Raw genomic sequence first — 24821 nt, 5'->3', positions numbered from 1 at the left:
GTAGGCCTTCTACCAATGACAAAGATTCTTTGGTTGGCCAAATTTTAGTCAGGCTTCTGAGCCTTCTCCTGGGTCCATCTGTGCACTTCCTTGTAAAATCTAGTTTTAGCAAAGAACCTGCTAAGTCTAGTTTAGCAAGAACTGCCGCCCATCTTCGATATCTGATCAGGTTCCTCCTCCTCCACCATCCCCCAGGTGATGGCTGATGGGCCTGTCTTCAGCAAGAATCCTGTTGGGTCAGTTTGGACAGAATCCCTTTACCCCCATGTTTCCTCTTAGTCATTTTCCATTCACTGCTCCCCACTCTGCTCCTTGGCTCAGAATTCCCACTTGCCCATGCTGTATTCAGAATGAAGCCCAATCTCTCTCCTCCTCCGCAAGATCCCATTGCAGTGGTCCCTGTGACTATCTCAGTGGTCCTGAATAAAGTTTTCTTTACTGTGCTTTAATAAGTATCGTTGACCCGGGCGTGGTGGCTCACGCCTGTAATCCCAGCAGTTTGGGAGGCTGAGGTGGGTGGATCATTTGAGGTCAGGAGTTTGAGACCATCCTGGCCAATATGGTGAAACCCTGTCTCTACTAAAAATACAAAAATTAGCTGGGCATGGTGGCAGGCGCCTGTAATCCCAGCTACTTGGGAGGCTGAGGCTGGAGAATCACTTGAACCCAGGAGGCAGGGGTTGCAGTGAGCCGAGATCGCGCCACTGTACTCCAGCTTGGGCAACAGAGCAAGACTCTCAAGAAAAATAAATAAATAAAAATAAAAACAAGTATCTTTGAATAATTTTTTCTTTAACACCAATAGTCAGCCAAATATTTGTTATGTAAAGTCATTAAGTTTAAAAGTAATGTGTTATGAAGCAATGGATAACTAATACAGGTCTTTTTCCTAAAAGCCATGGAAATTTATTAAAAGGTTTTAAACAAATAGCAGTGAAAACAGGATGAATTTGCTGCCATGTAAACAAATGGGTACTGTGGCCAAAGAGCCAACAGAGGAGAGTAGAGACACAAAGAAAGGGTGTTCTACTGAGAAGGGGCCTTTTATTTATAAAGAGTTTAAGAAAAAGGATTAGCCAAAGAAAAAATTATTTGGCTCACATAGTGAAATGTTCAAAGAAGGAATGGCTTCAGGCATGGCTTGATCCAGGTGCACTCCAGCTCTTGGCCCTCTTGTTTCCTTTATTGCTGTTATTCATAGAGAAGCTCTCCCAAGCAACTCTAGGCATCCCTATTCACAGCTCAGCTTCTCAGAGAGTTGGTTTCCTATTCATTCCAATAAAAGACCTAGACTGGCTCTCATCGGCATTCCCATGGTCACATGCTCATCTCTGACTTAATCACAATGGCCTGGGAGATGGAATATTCTCCTTAGCCAGGTCTGGGTCACATGTCCACCACAAATGCCAAGGAGGAGTGTTGGTTTCATCCAATCCTCCATGGACTGCTAGTAGGGGAGGACCACAACATCAAGAAAAGTTTGAGGGGTCATTACCAGAGAGAGGAAAAGGGTTTTGACGTCCAGTTTAGGGTGGCCAGGAGGGATCTGAAAGAAAAAGGAATGCCTGGCCGGGCGCAGTGGCTCACACCTGTAATCCCAGCACTTTGGGAGGCTGAGGCAGGTGGATCACCTGAGGTCAGGAGCTCGAGCCCAGCCTGGTCAACATGGTGAAACCCCATCTCTACTAAAAATACAAAAATTAGCTGGGCGTGGTGGTGCGTGCCTGTAATCCCAGCTACTCGGGTGGCTGAGGCAGGAAAATTGCTTGAACCTGGGAGGCGGAGGTTGCAGTGAGTCGAGATTGCGCCACTGCACTCCAGCCTGGGCAACAGAGCAAGACTCCATCTAAAAAAAAAGAAAAGAAAAGACAAGGGAGTGCCTGAGAGGAGTCCAGAAAGCTGAATGGCAGGTATCTGGTAGAATGGCTGGAAAGCGGGGAGGACAGATAGGCAGGCCAGAGGAAGAATACTCAGCAACAAAGGCAGCATGAGCAAAGACGCCACGGTGTCAGCCAGTCAGGCACATTCAGAGGCTTTACCTGGAGCTCACTGCAGCTGCGAAACAGAGCAGGTGTCTTGGGGGAGACTGGAGGTGGGACAGCAGAGAGCAGCAGAGGCCAGTCCTGGAGGGCCCTGAATGTCAGGCTGAGGAGCTGGGGGTGCCAGTGGGTGGCGGGGGGAGAGTAGTTAAGGGTGAGGAGTGGCAGCACAGTGGCACATGCCTGGAGTCCCAGCTAATGGGGAGGCTGAGGCAGGAGGATCCTGTGAGCCTAGCAGTTGAAATCCCATCTGGAATGTAACAAGACCCCGTCTCTAATAAAAATAAGCTGGCCGGGCGTAGTAGCTCATGTCTGTAATCCCAGCACTTTGGGAGGCCAAGGCAGGCGGATTACTTGAGGCCAGGAGTTCGAGACTAGCCTGGCCAACATGGTGATACCCGTCTCTACTAAAAACACAAAAATTAGCCAGGCGTGGTGGCACACGCCTGTAATCCCAGGTACTTGGAAGGCTGAGGCAGGAGAATCGTTTGAACCCAGGAGACAGGTTGCAGTGAGCCTAGATCGCGCCACTGCACTCCAGCCTGGGCATGAGACTCTGTCTCAAATAAATAAATAAACAAATGATTTTAAAAATATAAAAGCTGAGGAGTGACTTGGTTAGATCCATAGTTTAAAGAAGTCATTTTAGGGCCAGGCACGGTGGCTCACTCCTATAATCCCAGCACTTTGGGAGGCTGAGGCAGATGGATCACCTGAGGTCAGGAGTTTGAGACCAGTCTGGCCAACATGGTGAAACTCCATCTCTACTAAAAATACAAAAAAATTACCCAGCTGTGGTGGCTTACACCTGTAATCCCAGCTACTCAGGAGGGTGAGGCAGGAGATTTGCTTGAACCTGGGAGGCGGAGGTTGCAGTGAGCCAAGATCATGCCACTGCACTGCAGCCTGGGCGACAGAGTGAGACTCAAAAAAAAAAAAAAAGTCATTTTGGGAACTAGTCACAGCTTGTTTTTGATAGCCCCTGGTTTTGTTAGGGAAAGCAAGGGGTCCAGCAAAATGAATATACTTCCTGGCTTCCTTTGCAGCTAGGGGTGGCCATGTCACAGTCTGGCCAAAGAAATGAAATTGGGAGTTGCCGTGTGGAAACTCAACTCTCTGGAACTTCTTCCTTCCTCCTGCCTCCGCACAAATGTGATGGCAGCAGCTGAAGCCACCATCTTGCGACCATGAGAGAAAAACCTGGAGAACAGACGAGTCCTCAATCAACCCTGACTTCAGACCAACCTACACCCACCTCTAGACGTGGGGCTAAGTGAGAGATGGATATGCTGTTTCATTTAAGCCCTGGTCACTTAGGTTTTCTGTTATTCACACCCCAACAAAACCCTACGTGGTCCAGGAGGGCACCAGGCAAAGTACAGAAGGGCACGAGTTTACTTCCTGCTTCCCTGGAGACCACCAACCCTCTCACCCTTCCAGCCCAGCCTCTGCCACTTCCCAGCTGTCGGTCCTCCTCCAAACAAATGTGCATGCCAACACCCAGTGGGTGTGAGGCTTGTAGGCCCAAGTCTAGAGAGAGCTGAGTCTGGCAAAGCCTGAAAGCCTCTGTCCTAGCAAGCCAGGCCACAGGTCTAGAGTATCCGAGACCAGTGAATAAGGGGATGAGGGGTGCTACTGAGACTGTGAGAAGCCCCAGCACCAGCCCAGGGTAGTTAGAACTGAGTAAGGTTAGCCAGGACTAACCTCACTCAGATCCCTCCTCCCCAGTTCCCCTCCATCCACTTTGGTTTGGAAGCCTCCCCAGAGCTCTCCCAGGCTGTCATCAGCTCTAAACTCTCTGCCTCCACAAAAATGCCCTGGGCAACCTGCAACTCACAGCCCTGCTGTTTTCAGAGTATAAACTGGAGATAGATGTACCCAGAATTGAGGACAGGTGGGAAATGAGGAGAAATGAAGGCTGAGGAGGGGTCATTCTCACAGTCCCTCCCTCTCGGTCACAGGAGGGTGTTGCCCATGCTTTTGGGTGGGTCCCAGGCCCATAGCTGCAAATATTCATATTGGCTACACTTCAGTGAGCAAGGGGTATGTGCCAGGCACTGGCATTGTGCTTGACATACATCATCACACTGAGTCCTCACGGAAGATGTATTATTCCCATTGCACAGAAGATGAAACTGAGGCTTGAGGTTAAGTGATTTGTCCGTGACCACAAGAGTTTTTGGGACTCAAACCCAGATCTGTCACTGGGCAAGGTGGCTCACACCTGTTATCCCAGCCCTTTGGGAGACTGAGGCCAGCAGATGTCTTGTGGACAGGAGTTCAAGCCTGGCCAACAATGGCAAAACCCCGTCTCTACTAAAAGTACAAAAATTAGCTGGGCATGGTGGCACGCACCTGTAATCCCAGCTACTCAGGTGGCTGAGGCAGGAGAATCGCTTGAACCCAGGAGGTGGTGGCTGCAGTGAGCCTAGGTCGTGCCACTGCACTCCAACCTGAGCGACAGAGTAAGACTCTGTCTCCAAAAAAAACCCAGATCTGTCCGACTCTGACACCCAACCTTTAATTACTCACTTGCTGTCAATGTCACCTCCGTTTTGACCAGCCAAGCTAGACCTCCCTGGAGCCTGTGGAGAAGCCAAGGTAGAAAAGGGTTGGAAAAGAATGGTAAAATAGGCCACGTGCAGTGGCTCACGCCTGTACTCCCAGCATTTTTGGAGGCCGAGACAGGCAGATTGCTTGAGCCCAGGAGTTCAAGACCAGCCTGGGCAACATAGTGAGACCCTGTTTCAACTTAAAAAAAAAAAATGGTAATGAACAATTGTCAATTCTGAGCAGCCGGGTATGGTATGACCCTGTGTACTTTTTCTGTATTTTAAAATGTTCTCAAAATAAAACTTGTTTTAGAAAAAAAAAAGAGAGGACAAAGAAGAGGAGGAGGAAAAAGAAGAGGAAGAGGAAGGAAGGAGGAAAGAAGGGGGGGAGGAAGAGGAGGAGGAGGGAGGGAGGAAGGAAGGAAGGAAGGAGAATAAATGAAGAAAGAGGCCAGGCAGAATGGCTCATGGCTGTAATCCCAGCACTTTGGGAGGCCGAGGTGGGTGGATCACCTGAGGTCATGAGTTCGAGACCAGCCTGGCCAACATCATGAAACCCTGTCTCGACTAAAAATACAAAAATTAGCGAGGCATGGTGGTGCATGCCCGTAATCCCAGCTACTTGGGAGGCTGAGGCAGGAGAATCACTTGAACCCTGGAGGCGGAGGTTGCAGTGAGCCGAGATTGCGCCACTGTACTCCAGCCTGGACAATAAGAGCGAAACTTCATCACCAAAAAAAAATAATAATGTAAAATAAATAAATGAAGAAAGAACAAGACTGGGTCGGGTGCAGTGGCTCACGCCTGTAATCCCAGCACTTTGGCAGGCCGAAGTGGGCAGATCACCTGAGGTCAGGAGTTCGAGACCAGTCTGGCCAAGATGGTGATTTTTGTCTTTACTAAAAAATACAAAAGTCAGCTGGGCATTGTGGTGCATGCCTGTAATCCCAGCTACTCGGGAGGCTGAGGCAGGAGAAGTGCTTGAACCCGGCAGGCGGGAAGTTGCAGTGAGCCGAGATTGCGCCACTGCACTCCATCCTGGGTAACAGAGTAGGACTCCATCTTGGGGATAAAAAAAAAAAAAAAAAGAACAAGACTGGGCCCAGAGTTAGGGCCAGGCCCAGGCTGGAGTGGGGCCTGGGCAGGGGCCGGGCTGGCTTTAGTGGCAGCCCTTCTGCACAAGAGCCCCAGTGTTCCCTAGGCCCGGCTGCCATCCAAGAGCAACATTGTTGGCACCAGGCAACGTCTGCCCTCTACCCCCCCCCGACAACTCTGCCCCCAGGCAGGTGGGGGGTAGGACCTGGCCTCAGGAGACCCTCCTGGCCCAGCCCAGCATTCTAGAGGCACAGAGTCTGCAAACCCCTGCCTGGGGCCGGGTGTCTCCTCAGGACTGCTGGCTAAAAGGTCAAGGAGTGCAGTGCTCAGTCCCAGCCGCCACACCTCCCTCCCCAACACACTCACCTTCAGGTGAATCTGCACCTTCCCGGGCCACAGTTAAGGATGGAGACAGAAAGCATCTGATGCAGTAGCATCAATGATCCCACTCTGGAGAGTTATCCCAAGCTCTCCATCTTTGCCCCAGAAGACAGGGGTTTGAGTTCTACAATTCACTTGCTAGATGACCTCAAAGAAGTAATTCCGTCTCCCTGAGCTTGTTTCTTCACCTACAAATCAGAGCTGAGGATTCCTATGCCATTTGGCTTGGTGGAAGAATTAAAGGATATAACCCATGTACAACACCCAGCATGATGCCTGGCACGTAACGGGAGCTGAAGAGTCACGAGCTCAGGAACAGGAACACGTTCATTTCCCCCAACACTCCTGGAAGAAGGAAGCTGGAGCAGCCGGGAGCCGTTGCTCATGCCTGTAATCCCAGCACTTTGGGAGGCCGAGACGGGTGGATCACCTGAGGTCAGGAGATCGAGACCAGCCTGGCCAACATGGTGAAACCCCGTCTCTACAAAAATACAAAAATTAGCTGGGCATGGTGGCAGGCACCTGTAGTCCTGGCTACTAGGAAGGCTGAAGCAGGAGAGGCAGGAGAATTGCTTGAGCCTGGGAGGCGGAGGTTGCAGTGAGCCGAGATCATGCCGCTGCACTCCAGCCTGGGCAATAGAGCGAGACTCCATCTCCACAAAAAAAGAAGAAGAAGAAGAAGAAGGAGAAGGAGAAGAAGCTGGAGCATGACTGTTTTCTGGGTGGAGAAACTGAGGCAGAGGCAGGTTAACAGCAGGATCTTAGGATGACAGGCTCTTGCTTCTGCTAAGCAAGAGTGTGTGTGTGTGTGTGTGTGTGTGTGTGTGTGTGTGTGTGTCTGAATGTTTTTTTTTTTTTTTTTTTTTTGAGACAGGGTCTTGCTCTGTTTCCCAGGCTAGAGTGCAGTGCGTGATCTTGGTTCAATACAACCTCTGCCTCCCAGGTTCAAGTGATTCTCCTGCCTCAGCCTCCCCAATAGCTGGGATTACAGGCGTGTGCCACCATGCCTGGCCAATTTTTGTATTTTTAGTAGAGATGGGGTTTTACCATGTTGGACAGGCTGGTCTCGAACTCCTGACCTCAAGTGATCTGCCCATCTCGGCCTCCCAAAGTGCTGGGATTGCAGGAGTGAGCCACTGTGCCCAGTCGTGTTTGAATGTCTTTGAGAAAGAGACTGCAAATGTGACTGGTGAAAGATTGCATGTCAGCAAGAGAGTGAGACAGTGTGAAAGGCTTAGGTGCTCTCCCTGACTGGCTCAGCTTATCTCCCAGGCTATAACTGATTACTTATCTGTCTGTCCCCACTACAGTGTCAGCAGCCCCTTGAAGGGTAGAAGTAGGGTCCAGGCCAGGTGAGGTGGCTCACATCTGTAATCCCAGCATTTGAGGAGGCTGACATGGGCAGATCACTTGAGGTCAGGAGTTTGAGACTAGCCTGGCCAATATGGTGAAACCTTGTCTCTACTAAAAATATAAAAATTAGCCAGGTGTAGTAGCGCACATTTGTAATCCCAGCTACTCAGGAGGGTGAGGCAGGAGAATCACTTGAACCCAGGAGGCAGAGGTTGCAGTGAGCTGAGATCACACTGCTGCACTCCAGCCTGGACAACAGAGCAAGACTCTGTCTCCAAAAGAAAAGAAAAAAAAAGAAAAGAAAAAGAGTTCAATTCGGGGCTTTATCCCCAGGATTTAAAACAGTGGATGCCACATAATGAACCTTCAATAAATAATCATTCAAATGAATGAGTGAATGACTTTGTGAGGGAGCATCAGCCTCTGCCGAGGGTCAGTGTGAAAGGTTATGAGTGCGGGGAGAGGAGGCAGACAAGGGATATGGGGAACATATCCTAGGGACATCAGAGGGTTGCCGGTCTGAGGGATTTGCGCATCTCAGGAGACAAGGAGGTTGCAAGACCTGAGCTATGAAAACTTTTAGTTTGTCTTTGGCTCCGGTAAACTCAGGAAATGCCCGGGAAGATGAATGAAAGCCATGTGGGGTCCAGCTCCAGCTGGCAGCTCACCCTGTTCCCCCCCTACAACCACATTCACAAGGGGAGCCAGCAGAGGGCCAGAGGCAGGGAGCTGAACCCCTCCAGCAGTCCGGGAGGTCTGGCAAGGTCCCCTCCGGACAGGCAGCTCCCAGGGCCAGGAGCCTCATCTATCCTGGGAGCTCCAGCAAGGCAGGACTCTAGAGAAGGGAACCGGGACAAATTGTTTTTAAAAGATAACCAATTTTTAAAAAAAAAATTTATAATATACATACATATATATATATATATATTTTTTTTTTTGAGACACAGTCTCACTCTGTCGCCCAGGCTGGAGTGCAATGGCACGATCTCGGCTCACTGCAACCTCCACCTCCTGGGTTCAAGCAATTCTCTGCCTCAGCCTCCCTAGTAGCTGAGATTACAGGCGCATGCCACCACGCCTGGCTAATTTTTTTGTATTTTTAGTAGAGATGGGATTTCACCATCTTGCCAGGTTGGTCTTGAACTCCTGACCTCGTGATCCACCCACCTAAGCCTCCCAAAGTGCTGAGATTACAGGCGTGAGCCACCGTGCCCAGCCTAATATATATTTTTAATAGAGACGAGATCTCATTATGTTGCCCAGGCTGGCCTCGAACTCCTAAGTTCAAGTGATCCTCCCGACTCAGCCTCCCACAGTGCTGGGATTATAGGCATGAGCCACCATGCCTGGCCCCAATTATTTTCTGATTTATCTTTGGGAGAAGACCATTCTTTCGCTTAAGAAGAAAAAGAAAAAAACAATTTTAAGTCTCTTTAATGGGCCTTACAGTTATGCAAAGATATGCCACTATCCCTTTGGGAGTGAGGGTGGAAAGAACTAGACTTGTCTGCGTAACAATGAGAAAGGAAGTTGCTTTTTAAGGCAGGGTCTACACTAGCTAGAGGGGACAACCGGGACCTGAGCCTCAGACAGGGTCTCGCTCCGTAGCCTGTCGCCCAGGCTACAGTGCAGTGGAGCGATCATGGCTCACTGCTGCCTCGACTTCCTGGGCTCAAGCAATCCTCTGGCCTCAGCCTCCCAAGTAGCTGGGACCACAGGTGCACCCAGCCCATTTCCCTTCCTCTCAAGGTGCCTTAAGAGAAGGAGAAGGCTTGAGATTCAGGTGAGGGATGGGCAGAGATCAGAGGCTGCCTGGCCTCCTAGTTTGGCCACAGTCTAGATGCTCAGGAGAGAAGTGCTTATAGGTGAGGCAAACATGAGCCAGGTGGTCACGGAGCTATCTGGGAGCACCTACTGTATTCCAGACACTTGAACTCTAATGGTGAGGTCTGAGGACACAGTACCTCTACTGAAAAATACAGAGAGGGCAACTATGTTGCCAGGGCTGGCCTCAAACTCCTGAATTCAAGCTGTCCTCCTACCTCAGTCTCCTAGTAGCTAGAACTACAGGCACCCGTCATTGTGCCCAGCCATTCCACAGCTATTTACATAATTAACTGTTCAGTTACAATTCTGGCAAGTGTGCTGAAGAAATAACAGGTCCTAAATAATTACAGCTAGTATTACAAAGCAAGCGCTGCATGCCAGGCTTACACATACTGCTAACATGTCTACTTTTTGCAACAACCTCTTGAGGGTAAGACTATCATTTGCCTGTTTTACTGAAAGGACAGTGAAGACCGAGGCCTTGTGTGATGGTGCTGAGAGCTGGGCCTATGACGTCCAGCCCTGTAGTCTGTGCTCTGAACCACTTCACTCTGTTTCTTTCTCCATCCTCACAGTAGAGAAGTCATCTAAGAGGAGCTTGCAAGTCCAGAGGGCTTCCTGAAGGAAGTGAGCTGAGAATAATATGAAATTAACCAGACCAAGGGGCATTCCAGGAAGAGGGAATGGTACGTGAAACTGCCCAGGAGTAGCAGGGTGGGAGCCAGGAGGCGTGGTCATGGCGATCATCTATGTATAAAGAGCTATGGGAAGCTATAGGAAAATTTAAGGGAGTGGCTGACGCAGTCAGATTTGTGTTGTAAGTATCACTCCGCAGGTTGCGCAGGGAACAAATGAGGGAGCAGAAGGAAGGGGTTCTCCTATCCACTGCACGGTACTGCGCAGAAGACAGGGGAGCCAGGCATTCCGTGACGGGTGAAAAGCAATGAGTTGAGCTGGGTAATAGACTAGAATTTAGAAGCCTGGCCTGGGGCCTGGGTGGGGCGAAAGAGGCGGAGCCTGAATGGGGTGTGTATAGGGGGTTGCGTGTAGGGGTGTGTGTATAGGCTGGGGCGGGGTCCCGGGAGTGGGCTGACTGGGTCGGGGGCAGGGCTCTCCAGGTGGGCGGGGATCTTGACCACCCCCGGCCACACCTCTCTCCAGCTCGAGCTGGTCCAGGCGGGGCGGGCCCGAGGGGGTGTGGCAGGAGGTGGGCGGGCCCGGGGGGGGGGGGCGAGGAAAGAGGGGCGGGCCCGAGCAGGAGGGGGCGGGCCCGAGGGGCGGGGCGGGGCAGGAGGTGGGCCGCCCGCGGCCACGCCGCCGTCGCGGGTACATTCCTTGCTCCCGGCCGAGGAGCGCTCGGGCTGTCTGCGGACCCTGCCGCGTGCAGGGGTCGCGGCCGGCTGGAGCTGGGAGTGAGGCGGCGGAGGAGCCAGGTGAGGAGGAGCCAGGTGAGCGGGACCCTGTGCTGGGCGCGGAGTCACGCAGACTCGAGGTGAGCCGGAACCCTTGTGGGCCCGGGCTGTGCTCCCAGCCGCCAGGGGGCGAGCGGCGGCGGGGCTGCGGGGACTGCCCCTCCCGGCGCGGGGGACCTGGGCGTCCGCCGGGCGGCAGGGGGTGGAGGGGGCGGTAAATCAGTAACCCGCAGTGCACACAGGGCCTTTTGTCCCGCTCCGTCCAAAGAGCACCCCGGCCGCGGAGCTGGTTACTCATTGCCCACCGAGGCGGGGGCAGGCTGGCCCTGTGCAGCTACCCTCGGGACCCATTGATTCGCACCTCCCCCCAGGCTGGCCCGGCAAGGGTGGGGGAGGACAAGCGCGCTTGTCCCTGCGGCTGTCTTCGCGCCGGCGGCAGAGATGAGGGAGCTGAGGCCCCGAAAGGTTCAGTCACTTAGTGCCCGGGGGCCTCCAGCGCGAGTGCGGGAGGCTGAAGGAGAACCCAGGACTGTCTGATGCCTAAGGCAGGCCCTCCGTGCCCACGTGCGGGGTGGTCGGTCAGCGGTCAGCAGCCACGGGTGACTCGACTAAGGACTCTGATATCAGGGCAGCCTGGGGTAGGAGTAAAATCCCCGGGCCTCCCCACCCACTCCCAGCCCAAGCTGTGTACCCAAAGAGCTGCCCTCCCTGCCAAGCCGAGCTTGGTAGGGAGTTTTACCAAGGAGGATCCGACTGGATTCGAGAGTTGAGGTGGGCCAGAGACAGCAGTATCTGAGTCAGGTAGAGAAGAGCAATGAGGGGCACAGAGGGATGGGCAAGAGAGCACATGTGCCCAGTTTTGAAAGCCAATGGCTTCAGCGCTCCTGAAGGGGCAGGCGGTGTGACCAAAGAGATAGGCAGCGGCACAGAGGGAGCCCTAGGATGTTGAGCTGGATCCTGCTGGGCACAGGTAGCCATTAAGGGCTTGCAAGCTGGGGGCGTGACATGGCAGACTTGTAGGTTTTTTTGTTTGTTTGTTTGTTTGTTTTTATTTTTTTTGAGACGGGGTCTCGCTCTGTCGCCCAGGCTGGAGTGCAGTGGCGCGATCTCGGCTCACTGCAAGCTCCGCCTCCTGGGTTGGCGCCATTCTCCTGCCTCAGCCTCCCGAGTAGCTGGGACTACAGGCACCCGCCACCGCGCCCGGCTAATTTTTTGTATTTTTAGTAGAGACGGGGTTTCACCGTGTTAGTCAGGATGTTCTCGATCTCCTGACCTCGTGATCCGCCCGCCTCGGCCTCCCAAAGTGCTGGGATTACAGGTGTGAGCCACCACGCCTGGCCGACTTGTAGTTTTTTAAAACTCTGCTGGAAGATGAAGGTTGAAGAGCCCAGGGAGAGGATGTTTCCAGAGGCCATGCAAGAGATGGCCATGACCTGCCCTAAGAAGGGGCAGGGGAAGCCAGATGGACTGGAAGTGGAGTGGCAGTGACCAAGGAGGAGGAGGTGTGATAGGCTTCCCACACAGGGTAGATCTAGAGACACCAGTGCCATCCATAGGCCCCTAGGACTGCAGTGGTCACCCGATTCCTTTGTCCCAGCTGAGACTCAGTTCTGAGTGTTCTATTTTGGGGAACAGAGGCGTCCTTGGTAGCATTTGGAAGAGGATAGCCAGCTGGGGTGTGTGTACATCACAGCCTGACAGTAACAGCATCCGAACCAGAGGTGACTGGCTGAGGGCAGACCCAGGGCAACAGGTTAACAGTTCTAGGGCCGAGCACAGGGAGGAGAACATTCCAACACTGTGTGCCCAGTGCCGATGCACGTTATCTCTTTTATCCTCAAAACAGTCCTATGAGGATAGTAAGCCAGACAGAGACAGAGACAAGGAATAACAAGTTGGTGAGAGTCAGGATTTGAACTTGGCTCTGGCGGATGGATAATTAGGGTCTGTATTCTTTACAAAACCGTGTGTGCCTCAGATGGAGTTGGTGCATAACAAGCAGAGGTATCCAGGGATGCAGTCCTGCTTGCCACGGATGGGGCTGCCTTGTCAGTTCTGAGCACCCAGCCCTGGAAATGTCAGTAATGCTATAAGGAGTGGGGATCGGATCAGATAACATCCAGATGCTGAAGTTCGGCCTTGTATCATTTTTCACTTTCTTTTTTGGCTCTTCGGCAATCAATTCATTTATTCAGCAAAAAATAAATTATGTGTGCCGAGAGCATGCAGAAGATATGTCTCCGTTCTCTGCTTCCCTCCAAGAAAAGAATCCCAAAACTGCTTTCTGTGAACGTGTGCCAGGGTCCCAGCAGGACTCAGGGAGAGCAGGAAGCCCAGCCCAGACCCCTTGCACAACCTACTGTGGGGAGGCCTTAGGCTCTGGCTACTGCAGAGCTGGTTCTAGTCTGCACTGCCACAGCCTGGCCAGGGACTTGGACACATCTGCTGGCCACTTCCTGTCTCTGTTTCCTCATCTGCAAAATAAGGGAAAAGCCCCTGCAAAGGTGCACTTGTAGCAGGAGCTCTTTTCCCTCCCTATTTTAGGAAGGCAGTTGGTGGGAAGTCCAGCCTGGGTCCCTGAGAGCTGTGAGAAGGAGATGTGGCTGCTGCTGGCCCTGTTGGGGGTCCTGCTGAGTGTGCCTGGGCCTCCAGTCTTGTCCCTGGAGGCCTCTGAGGAAGTGGAGCTGGGTATGGTTTCTGAGGTGGGAGAGGGCGGCAGGGGTGGGAAGAGTGGGCACCAGGAGGGGCTGCTGGGCTGAGCAAAGCTGGAAAGGATCCTTGCCCAGGCCCTGAGAAGGTGGCAGCAGGGCAGGGCTCAACCACTGAGACTCAGTCAGGGCCTGGCTTCCAGCAAGCACTCATCTATCTCTGTGTCTGCGAGAGAGGACTGGCCTTGCAGGGCGCAGGGCCCTAAGCTGGGCTGCAGAGCTGGTGGTGAGCTCCTTGCCTGGGTATGTGTGCGTGTGTGTGTGTGTGTGTTCTGTGCACTGGGTGTGTGACCTAGGAGGTCCAGGCAGCATGTGTGGTATATGCATTATGAGGGTGATATGCCCTGGTGCAGCATGACCCTGTATGTGGCACCAATAGCATGTGCCGTGTGTGTGTGTGTGTGTCCGTGTGTGTGTGCATGTGTGTGTGTGCGTGTGTGTGTGTGTGTCTTGGCCAATGTCATGTGCACTAAATGCTTTGTGTGGGACATGCCCCAAGAGTGTGGCATGCCCCAAGAGTGTGGCATTTGCCCTGGGGGTGGCATCCACAGCATGTGGCTGTGCAGGTGTCAAGGAGTGGTGGCTCCTCCAGCATGCGTTGCGAAGTGCTTGTGCCCTGCATGTGCGGCGTGTTCTCTGTACACAGGAGGCTGCCTCAGATGGGGCTGCGGGGTCTGCTGACTTCTGCCCTCTGCCCTCTGCCCACAGAGCCCTGCCTGGCTCCCAGCCTGGAGCAGCAAGAGCAGGAGCTGACAGTAGCCCTTGGGCAGCCTGTGCGGCTGTGCTGTGGGCGGGCTGAGCGTGGTGGCCACTGGTACAAGGAGGGCAGTCGCCTGGCACCTGCCGGCCGTGTACGGGGCTGGAGGGGCCGCCTAGAGATTGCCAGCTTCCTATCTGAGGATGCTGGCCGCTACCTCTGCCTGGCACGAGGCTCCATGATCGTCCTGCAGAATCTCACCTTGATTATAGATGGTAAGAGACTCTAGCAGGGAGTTAAGGGATGCCTGGGGAGACAGACCTGCCCCTCTTGGACCTTAGATGCTTCCCTCTGTCCCTGATGTAGACTCCTTGACCTCCAGCAACGATGATAAGGACCCCAAGTCCCATATGGACTCCTCGAATAGGCACATTTACCCCCAGCAAGGTCAGTAAGTCTCCAAGGACTTGTGCCCCCGCTGCTCATCTGATCACTGAGAAGAGGAGGCCTGTGTGGGAACACACGGTCATTCTAGGGGCCTTCCCCACCCTCCAGCACCTTACTGGACACACCCCCAGCGCATGGAGAAGAAACTGCATGCAGTACCTGCGGGGAACACCGTCAAGTTCCGCTGTCCAGCTGCAGGCAACCCCATGCCCACCATCCGCTGGCTTAAGGATGGACAGGCCTTTCATGGGGAGAACCGCATTGGAGGCATTCGGGTGAGTCTCTGGGTTCCAAGACCGTCTGCTCCCCTATTTTCATTCCTTCATTAGTCTCCTCATACCTACAAGCATACCTATAAATCAATCGAATGAGTAAAGCAATTGCGGGGCCCTGGAAGGAGCCCTGGACTGTGGACCTGGGCAGCTCTGGTTCCCCTTCTGCTACTCTCTGGCAAGTGACTTAACCTCTCAGCCTCAGCAACTCCATTTGTAAAGTGAGAAGAATCACTGACTGGTTGGTCTTCATAAGCCTTAGTATCTCATCATCTTGATGAGACCCTGCAGGGTCGGCTCCATGCTGTCCTGAGGCAGTTGAGTCTCAGAGAAGGCAACGGCAGGCTCAAAGTAGCACAGCTAGGGAGAGAGAGAGCTAAAATTCCAAAGCCCAAACCCAAGGCTCAAGCACACTGGGGAGCCTACTCCTTTGTCCCGTAGTCCTTGGCCTGGGCCTGATGTTCTCGGGGCCTAGAGAGCTTGAGAAGAGCCCTGCAGGCAGGATGAGGATCTAGCCTCCTGGTCCTCTGGCCCCCTTGGTGGACATGGTCCGGTGGTCCCAGACACTCTCTCTGCCTGCAGCTGCGCCATCAGCACTGGAGTCTCGTGATGGAGAGCGTGGTGCCCTCGGACCGCGGCACGTACACCTGCCTGGTAGAGAACGCTGTGGGCAGCATCCGCTATAACTACCTGCTAGATGTGCTGGGTGAGCGCGGGGCTGGGAACAGGGGATGCCTGACCCATCTTGGGCTCAGTTGTGCCCTCTTGGTGGGGTCTAGCCTGGCGGGCAGGATGGACTCAGATGAGTCAAGCAGCTTGGTGACCAGGTGGGTCAGGGGTTAGTGTGGGGCTGGAGGAGCAGGGGTCTGCCAAGAGGAAAAACAAGAAGGACATCCAGGCAGAGGGTGCAGCCTGAGCTGAGGGCCTGAGTATAACAAATGCCCTGCACTTGCAGGCCAGCATATTCATAGGGCGTGGTGTTTATATGGGGAGCCAGGTGGTGGAGGGTTTTGAATGCTAGGCTGAGATGTTGTCCTTGACCCGAAGCAATGGGGAGCCAGGGAAGGTTTAAGCAGGGTAAGCAGGAGACGGACAAGAAGCTGCAGAAAGGTCCCTCCCTTGAACTTGAGGGAAGGCTGGAGGGAGGCAAACAGGGTGCTTCTATGGGTGCCAGTGGTCAGGGTTGACTGTCTTGCCCGGTTCCCAGAGCGGTCCCCGCACCGGCCCATCCTGCAGGCCGGGCTCCCGGCCAACACCACAGCCGTGGTGGGCAGCGACGTGGAGCTGCTGTGTAAGGTGTACAGCGATGCCCAGCCCCACATCCAGTGGCTGAAGCACATCGTCATCAACGGCAGCAGCTTCGGAGCCGACGGTTTCCCCTATGTGCAAGTCCTAAAGGTGCACCCTGCTACAGCCTGGGCCCCGTTCTTCTCCCACCTCGGGTTGGGGGCTCCCCAGCTCCCCTGTTGGCCACAATGTGGCCCCAGGCCCTGCTGTGACCCCAGAGCATGTCCCCCTCCCCAGACTGCAGACATCAATAGCTCAGAGGTGGAGGTCCTGTACCTGCGGAACGTGTCAGCCGAGGATGCAGGCGAGTACACCTGCCTCGCAGGCAATTCCATCGGCCTCTCCTACCAGTCTGCCTGGCTCACGGTGCTGCCAGGTGAGCACCTGAAGGGCCAGGAGATGCTGCGAGATGCCCCTCTGGGCCAGCAGTGGGGGCTGTGGCCTGTTGGGTGGTCAGTCTCTGTTGGCCTGTGAGGTCTGGCCTGGGGGGCAATGTGTGGATTTGTGGGTTTGAGCTGTATGACAGCCCCTCTGTGTCTCTCCACACGTGGCCATCCATATGACCCTCTGCTGAGGTGTGGGTTCCTGGGACTAGGCATAACTACAGCTTCCTCCGTGTGTGTCCCCACATATGTTGGGAGCTGAGAGGGACTGAGTTAGGGCGCACGGGGCGGCCAGTCTCACCACTGACCAGTTTGTCTGTGTGTGTGTGTTCATGTGTGAGGGCAGAGGAGGACCCCACATGGACCGCAGCAGCGCCCGAGGCCAGGTATACGGACATCATCCTGTACGCGTCGGGCTCCCTGGCCTTGGCTGTGCTCCTACTGCTGGCCGGGCTGTATCGAGGGCAGGCGCTCCACGACCGGCACCCCCGCCCGCCCGCCACTGTGCAGAAGCTCTCCCGCTTCCCTCTGGCCCGACAGGTACTGGGCGCATCCCCCACCTCACATGCGGCAGCCTGAGTCCAGCAGGCAGAACCAAGTCTCCCACTTTGCAGTTCTCCCTGGAGTCAGGCTCTTCCGGCAAGTCAAGCTCATCCCTAGTACGAGGCGTGCGTCTCTCCTCCAGCGGCCCCGCCTTGCTCGCCGGCCTCGTGAGTCTAGATCTACCTCTCGACCCACTATGGGAGTTCCCCCGGGACAGGTGCGCTGAGCTGTGTGGGAGCAGGGACGCGGGCGCTGGGTTGCAGCCTGCCCTCCGCAGGAGTGACTCGGAGGTCTGAGGCTGGACTTTCTCCATCTCCAGGCTGGTGCTTGGAAAGCCCCTGGGCGAGGGCTGCTTTGGCCAGGTAGTACGTGCAGAGGCCTTTGGCATGGACCCTGCCCGGCCTGACCAAGCCAGCACTGTGGCCGTCAAGATGCTCAAAGGTGAGTGTGGCCCAGTGTGGTGGCTCACATTTGTAACGCCAGCACTTTGGGAGGCTGAGGGTGGGAGGATCGCTTGAATCCAGGAGTTTGAGGCCAGCCTGGGCAACATGGCGAGACTTCATCTCTACCAAAAAAAATAAGAAAATTAGTTGGGTGTTGTGGTGTGTGCCTTTAGTCTCAGTTACTAGGGAGGCTGAGGCAGGAGGATCCCTTGAATCCAGGAGCTGGAGGTTGCAGGGAGCCATGATCACGCCACTGTATTCCAGCCTGGGCAACACAGTGAGACCCTATCTAAAAATAAATAAATAAATAAAAATAAAAGGTGAACGTGGCAGCCTGGGGGAGGTGCTATGGCATTGGGACTAATAGAAGGGGCTCACGGTGCCACCAGGTGAGCCCTGGAGCTGGGAGAGGCTGTGGGATCCCACCCTTAAACCTGCAATTCACCTCTGCTCCTGACCCTGGCAAGTGACTTCTGAGCCTCAGTTTTCCCTCGTGTCATATGGGGTAGATAGCAGTCCCTACTCCCAGCCCAAGGATTGTGGAAAGTGCCTGGCTCATAGTCAGGGTTCAATAAATCTTCACCACTGGGGTGACGATGATGAGAAGAATTTGGTGTGACAGGCTTGATATCCTGTGTCAGCATTAGTCTGTGTCAGCTTTGACTTCACATCTCCTTGTCAGCCTCACAGGCCCTCCACCTCCTTCCTTATGGTTCCCCCCAGACACACCCTTAGCCTCCCTTGGACCCTCCCTAGGTCTGCCCCCCACGTCCACTGCTGTAGGAGGACAACCCTTCTGCTTGCACCCAGGCCCAGCCCCGGGGTGCTCTTGCTGGGCACTCCTGCACCCCGCCCATCAAGGCCTCTCCTTGCAATTCCCCAGCCCCCTCTGCAAGAATGGACTCAACTGCTCTTCTGCTCCTCCCCTCCTCTCTACACAGCTGGGGCCACCTGGTGCTCCCTGGGAGGCAGGGATTGAGAAATGCACATTGTGACATTGGCGTGTGTGGGTGGGGAGTGTTATGTCATTGGCCCAGGGCCACAGGTCAGCCCCAGGGGCTCAGCCAGAGAAGCCAGAGCAGCCTTCTTCCCAAGCTCGCCTGCTGCGCCCTGCCTGCCGCCAGCTCCCTGAATTCCCAGGCCAGTTGGAAGCCAGGCCCTGGTCAAACAGACCCCAGGGCACCAGCCTGCTTTCCACACCCAGAAGCTCTGACCCCATGGCAGGGACTACCACTAACCCCTCCAGAGGCAGCTTCCTTCCTTCCTGCTCCGAGCTCTTCCCCTCTCTCGTTTCCTGGGCCTGCCCACTGGAAGGCCTGCCTCTTAGATCCTTGATACAGTTGCATCCTTGCAACTGCTGTGACAGGTAGGGTGTGACCCACTGCTCTGTTTCCCACAAGACGAACCTGAGGTTCAGAGACGCTAGGAGACTTTTTCAAGGCCACACAGCCTAACAAGGATTCAGCCCTAGACCTACATAGCCCTGGTCCAGTGCTCCTTGTCCTGCCCCTGCCTCTGCATGCTCCCTCCTGTAGTTGGAGGGCAGCCTCTTCACCCCGTCTGCTGCCCTTACAGACAACGCCTCCGACAAGGACCTGGCCGACCTGGTCTCGGAGATGGAGGTGATGAAGCTGATTGGCCGACACAAGAACATCATCAACCTGCTGGGTGTCTGCACCCAGGAAGGTGGGGCCGAGGCGGGGCTGGCTGCACGGGCCGTTAGGGTACAGAGCCAAAGCTTTGGCAGCCTCTCCACGCTCCCTCCACTCCCTCTGCAGGGCCCCTGTATGTGATCGTGGAGTGCGCCGCCAAGGGAAACCTGCGGGAGTTCCTGCGGGCCCGGCGCCCCCCAGGCCCCGACCTCAGCCCTGACGGTCCTCGGAGCAGTGAGGGGCCGCTCTCCTTCCCAGTCCTGGTCTCCTGCGCCTACCAGGTGGCCCGAGGCATGCAGTATCTGGAGTCCCGGAAGGTACAGGCGATAGGGCTCTGGGCCCCTCTCGATCTCTCCAGCTCCACTCTCTCAGGCCTGCGGCATTAAATGTCCCGACTTCTCCCTCTCTGCTCTTTTTCATGACCCCACCTCAGTTCCCCAGGCGTTCATGCTTTCCTGCATTCCCCACTTGTTCCTCACCCTTCCCCAGAGGGGAGAGGGGATGCAGGAGAAGGCGCTCCCCGTTTCTAAACCTTGACCTCCTCCTCTGTAAAGTGGGTGGAGGGCCCCTGCCCCCGGGCCTGCTGGGGGGTGGTGTGTGCTCAACTCCAGGCCAGGTGTCCTGATGCACCCAAGCCCCCGCTCCCTGCAGTGTATCCACCGGGACCTGGCTGCCCGCAATGTGCTGGTGACCGAGGACAATGTGATGAAGATTGCTGACTTTGGGCTGGCCCGCGGCGTCCACCACATTGACTACTATAAGAAAACCAGCAATGTGAGGGAGATGGGGCAGAACTGGATGGGGGTGGAGGGGGACTGGGCCCGGGGTGGCAGGCATGAGGACCTGTGGGACTCTGCACCGAGGCCCTCTCTCCCCTCCAGGGCCGCCTGCCTGTCAAGTGGATGGCGCCCGAGGCCTTGTTTGACCGGGTGTACACACACCAGAGTGACGTGTGAGTCCTGCCGGCAGTCACTGTCCTACCCCACAAAAAGGGCAAGGCACTGTCCAAAGTCACGTGGCCCCAAAGTCACGAGTCATGCGCTCGAGGGCTCCTTCAGATTTGGCCTGGGACCCGAGTGGGCCCAGACTCCAGGAGGAGCCCATTCCCCACCAGCTGTGCTGGGTCATGCCTGTGGGGTCCCCCGTCCTAGCCCCGGTCGTAGGGAGGGCGCTGAGCCACACTGAGCCCTGGCCCTGCCTCCAGGTGGTCTTTTGGGATCCTACTGTGGGAGATCTTCACCCTCGGGGGCTCCCCGTATCCTGGCATCCCGGTGGAGGAGCTGTTCTCGCTGCTGCGGGAGGGACATCGGATGGACCGACCCCCACACTGCCCCCCAGAGCTGTGAGGCCTCACCCTGCCCTCAACCCCACTTTCCCGTCCTCCTCTGCCCTGACCATGACCTCAGGGTGTGCCCCGGCCAGAAGGACAACACTGACAACAACTCCTCCTCGTCCTCCTCGTCCTCCTCCTCCTTCTCCTCCTCCTCCTCCTCCTCCCATTCTTCTTCCTCCTCCTCCTCCTCCTCCTCCTCTTCCTCCTCCCATTCTTCTTCCTCCTCCTCCTCCTCCTCCTCTTCCTCCTTCTCCTCCTGCTCCTCTTCTTCCTCTTCTTCCTCCTCCTCCTCCTCTTCCTCCTCCTCCTCTTCCTCCTCCTCCTCCTCTTCCTCCTCCTCCTCCTCCTCCTCTTCCTCCTCCCATTCTTCTTCCTCCTCCTCCTCCTCTTCCTCCTCCTCCTCTTCCTCCTCCTCCTCTTCCTCCTCCTCCTCCTCCTCCTCTTCCTCCTCCCATTCTTCTTCCTCTTCCTCCTCCTCTTCTTCCTCCTCTTCCTCCTCCTCCTCCTCTTCCTCCTCCCATTCTTCTTCCTCTTCCTCCTCCTCTTCTTCCTCCTCTTCCTCCTCCTCCTCCTCTTCCTCCTCCTCCTCTTCCTCCTTCTCCTCCTCCTCCTCCTCTTCCTCCTTCTCCTCCTCTTCCTCCTCTTCTTCCTCCTCCTCTTCCTCCTCCTCCTCTTCCTCCTCCCATTGTTCTTCCTCCTCCTCTTCCTCCTTCTCTTCCTGCTCCTCTTCCTCCTCTTCTTCCTCCTCCTCTTCTTCCTCCTCCTCTTCCTCCTCCTCCTCCTCTTCCTCCTCCCATTCTTCTTCCTCCTCCTCCTCTTCCTCCTCCTCCTCTTCCTCCTCCTCCTCTTCCTCCTCTTCCTCCTCCTCAGCCTAGTGGAGTGTCGTGGCCTGGCTTCCACTGATGACCCTCCTATCCCTCATCAAACTCCCCACCAAACTCCTCCCCACCCAGAGAACCCCCAGTCCTCCCCTTCCTCCTGAAGGCCTGAGGCTCCCTGTGACCCTTCCCCACCTCTCGCAGGTACGGGTTGATGCGTGAGTGCTGGCACGCGGCACCCTCCCAGAGGCCTACCTTCAAGCAACTGGTGGAGGCGCTGGACAAGGTCCTGCTGGCCGTCTCTGAGGAGGTACAGCCCCTCCCACCCACCACCTCCCTCTGCCTGCTCCCCTCCAGGCCTCATCTGGCCTGACCACGTGGACATGCGCCCTGTCCCATCCTGGGCTCTGCAGAGGCTGACCAGCTCCGTTCCCCACAGTACCTCGACCTCCGCCTGACCTTCGGACCCTATTCCCCCTCTGGTGGGGACGCCAGCAGCACCTGCTCCTCCAGCGATTCTGTCTTCAGCCACGACCCCCTGCCACTGGGATCCAGCTCCTTCCCCTTTGGGTCTGGGGTGCAGACATGAGCAAGGCTCAAGGCTGTGCAGACACATAGGCTGGTGGCCTTGGGCCTTGGGGCTCAGCCACAGCCTGGCACAGTGCTTGACCTTGGCAGCATGGGGCCCCTGGCCCAGAGTTGCTGTCCCAGGTCTCTGGTTCTGCTTTGGGTAGGTCCCTCCTTGGTCCTGGAGTTCGTAAAGGCTCTTCCTGCTCTGGCCTTGGGTTCCCAACCTACAGCTCAACTCAAGTCTCAAGGCCGTGCCCTTGCCCTTGGAGCTGCCGTGCCCGAATGTCAGGGTTCTGCTCGGCCTCTTGGACCTTGGCGCTTAGTCCCCATCCCGGGTTTGGCTGAGCCTGGCTGGAGAGCTGCTATGCTAAACCTCCTGCCTCCCAATACCAGCAGGAGGTTCTGGGCCTCTGAACCCCCTTTCCCCACACCTCCCCCTGCTGCTGCTTGCCCCAGCGTCTTGACGGGAGCATTGGCCCCTGAGCCCAGAGAAGCTGGAAGCCTGCCAAAAACAGGAGCAAATGGCGTTTTATAAATTATTTTTTTGAAATAAAGCTCTGTGTACCTGGGTCTTCCCTGAGCAACATGGAGGGGGGTGAGGTGGAGGGATCCCTCCAGCAGAGTTCTGCCTACAGGACACGGACTGAGGGCACTGGACCAGGCCACGGGCTCCGCCACCTCCGCTGCCCCGGGAGCCAGTGTGTGCCTATCTGGGTCTGCCTGTCCCACCAGCACCATCTTGTGTCTGGGACGGTGTGAATGAGTGTTAATGGGCTGAGTCCGCATTGCACTATAAACGGTGGGACTCCTGTACCCTCTGCACATGTGTGTGTGCATGTGTGCCCTGCAGCTGTCCCCAAGGGAGCTGGCAGCCCCCTCCCCCATCTGCTCAGCATTAGCCAAGCTGACCGTTAACACAGCATGAAAATCTGAAAGCCAGCCTTAGGCCGTGGCCCGCTCCCACGCTCTGCCGGCTCAGGCTGGGGGCTTGTGGAGGCCGTGCCCGCCCCGCCCTGGCCAGTCTCCCGGGCAGCAGCTGGTTGCCGCCCGCCCGGGCTGCAGCTGTCCCTGCCTGACTGGTCTTCCACTGAGGAGCCGTCACAGCCCAGTACTCAGAGCTCCTCAGAGGGAGCAGCTTCTCAAGCCTCTGAGCGTGGAACCTCCTTCCCTGGCCCCATCCCGGCACGTACTGCTACTCCCCAGTCCCTGAGCCTTGAGTGGGCCATGGGGGGCCCAGGCATGGTATCTGACCCAGCGCTTGGCACTCTCCTGTCCTTTTCCTTACAGGCCTCAGGCTGGGACAGGACTGCCCGACCAGGACAGCCTTTATGAAGGCCACCGGGATTGCCCCCGTCTGCCCCCAGGGAGTGGTGGCTGAAAATACATATGCGGTCAGAGGGGTCAGATAGAGGAATTGGAGGCTGGGGCCTCCTTGGAAGACTGAGCAGCAGCTCATGATTTTTTATCCTCACTCTGGGATTCCTCACACCTCTCACTATAGCCTCTCCGGCTGACAGTATCCCAAGCAGAACTCATCTTACCCCCAGAACTGTACCTCCTCCAGGGCAGGAACCAGGCAGTCACCTGACTACTTCCCTCAAGAACCATGTTCCAGGCCAGGTGTGGCGGCTCACCCCTGTAATCCCAGTACCTTGGGAGGCCGAGGCGGGCGGATCACCTGAGGTCAGGAATTCGAGACCATCCTGGACAACATGGTGAAACCCTGTCTCTACTGAAAAATACAAAAATTAACCTGGCATAGTGGGGCACACCTGTAGTCCCAGCTACTCAGGAGGCTGAGGCAGGAGAATCATTTGAATCTGGGAGGTGAGGGTTGCAGTGAACTGAGATCGCACCAGCCCGGGCTAGGGAGCAAGGCTCTGTCTCAAAAAAAAAAAAAAAAAACCTGTTCCCTAATGCGCTTCCAGGGTCCAGCCGTGGCTCCTGAGGCCAGCACTGCCACCTCTCTGATAATCACTGTCTTTGCCCGTGAGTAGGGGGTGCGCCTGTCCCGCCTGCCTCCTGGGGCTTAGGGTTTAGGACGAAGCACGGTGCGGATGCACATAGGCTTGGGGGAGGGCGTGATTCGAAGGCCCATGGGTTGGGCTGCGGTGCTTCCCTGGGAGCCAGTGCTGGGGCTTTTGTGTCCCTGAGTGCCCCCTCCGAGCCCTAGGTATCCGGCCTCCCTTTTGCTCCCTCCCCTGCAGGTGGCTCCAGAGGTAGCTTCCAAAAGCAGACTCTGGGTGCATGCCCCTCCTGCTCTCAAAGACCCCCGCCAACTCCCTAAAGCCCCCAGACTGACCGACTTTCTTTTTCCTTCCTTCCTTCCTTCCCTCCTTCCTTCCTTCCCTCCTTCCTTCCTTTCTTCCCTCCTTCCTTCCTTCCCTCCTTCCTTCCTTCCCTCCTTCCTTCCTTCCCTCCTTCCTTCCTTCCTTCCTTCCCTCCTTCCTTCCTTTCTTCCCTCCTTCCTTCCTTCCCTCCTTCCTTCCTTCCCTCCTTCCTTCCTTCCCTCCTTCCTTCCTTCCTTCCTTCCCTCCTTCCTTCCTTTCTTCCCTCCGTCCTTCCTTCCCTCCTTCCTTCCTTCCCTCCCTCCTTCCTTCCTTCCCTCCTTCCTTCCTTCCCCCCTTCCTTCCTTCCCTCCTTCCTTCCCTCCTTCCTTCCTTCCCTCCTTCCTTCCTTCCTTCCCTCCTTCCTTCCTTCCCTCCTTCCTTCCTTCCCTCCTTCCTTCCTTCCTTTCTTCCCTCCTTCCTTCCTTCCCTTTCTTCCTTCCCTCCTTCCCTCCTTCCTTCCCTCCTTCCTTCCCTCCTTCCTTCCCTCCTTCCTTCCCTCCTTCCCTCCCTCCTTCCCTCCTTCCCTCCTTCCCTCCTTCCTTCCCTCCTTCCCTCCTTCCCTCCTTCCTTCCCTCCTTCCCTCCTTCCTTCCTTCCCTCCTTCCTTCCTTCCCTCCTTCCTTCCCTCCTTCCTTCCTTCCCTCCTTCCTTCCCTCCTTCCTTCCTTCCTTCCTTCCTTT

At 55.7% G+C, this 24821-nt stretch overlaps 2 protein-coding genes across 2 annotated transcripts in view; both read left to right on the top strand.

Annotated features, from left to right (window-relative positions):
- ZNF346 (zinc finger protein 346) overlaps positions 1-3360 on the top strand; it is a 58092-nt gene extending 54732 nt beyond the window's left edge. The window contains exon 5 of the mRNA XM_054489611.2: positions 3086-3360. Coding sequence (XP_054345586.1) covers positions 3086-3208 — 123 coding nt within the window. The 3' untranslated portion in view covers positions 3209-3360. The remainder of the gene's footprint in view (positions 1-3085) is intronic.
- A 5875-nt stretch (positions 3361-9235) lies between these two features.
- FGFR4 (fibroblast growth factor receptor 4) lies at positions 9236-22366 on the top strand. The gene is made up of 18 exons (XM_054489586.2): positions 9236-9933; positions 13204-13347; positions 14076-14339; positions 14431-14511; positions 14620-14786; positions 15366-15489; positions 15991-16181; positions 16308-16446; positions 16800-16993; positions 17068-17213; positions 17316-17437; positions 19015-19125; positions 19218-19408; positions 19743-19865; positions 19973-20043; positions 20296-20433; positions 21447-21552; positions 21682-22366. Exons 1-18 carry the CDS (start codon positions 9891-9893, stop codon positions 21829-21831), a joined length of 2505 nt encoding a protein of 834 aa, XP_054345561.1. The 5' UTR covers positions 9236-9890; the 3' UTR covers positions 21832-22366.
- Positions 22367-24821: the final 2455 nt, after the last annotated feature.

This window comes from Pongo pygmaeus, chromosome 4 (genome assembly GCF_028885625.2).
Source record: "Pongo pygmaeus isolate AG05252 chromosome 4, NHGRI_mPonPyg2-v2.0_pri, whole genome shotgun sequence".
Classification (NCBI taxonomy): domain Eukaryota; kingdom Metazoa; phylum Chordata; class Mammalia; order Primates; family Hominidae; genus Pongo; species Pongo pygmaeus.
The sequence above is the reverse complement of the archived record's forward strand: the minus strand, read 5'-3'. Positions and strand labels throughout refer to the sequence as shown.

Excerpts from the sequence above, each read along its gene's own strand:
- FGFR4 (XM_054489586.2), top strand. The coding sequence starts at position 9,891 with ATGAAATTAACCAGACCAAGGGGCATTCCAGGAAGAGGGAATG. Across the intron at positions 14,512-14,619 it reads GCACATTTACCCCCAGCAAG|CACCTTACTGGACACACCCC; the intron begins GTCAGTAAGTCT and ends CCCACCCTCCAG. Across the intron at positions 19,409-19,742 it reads AGTATCTGGAGTCCCGGAAG|TGTATCCACCGGGACCTGGC; the intron begins GTACAGGCGATA and ends CGCTCCCTGCAG.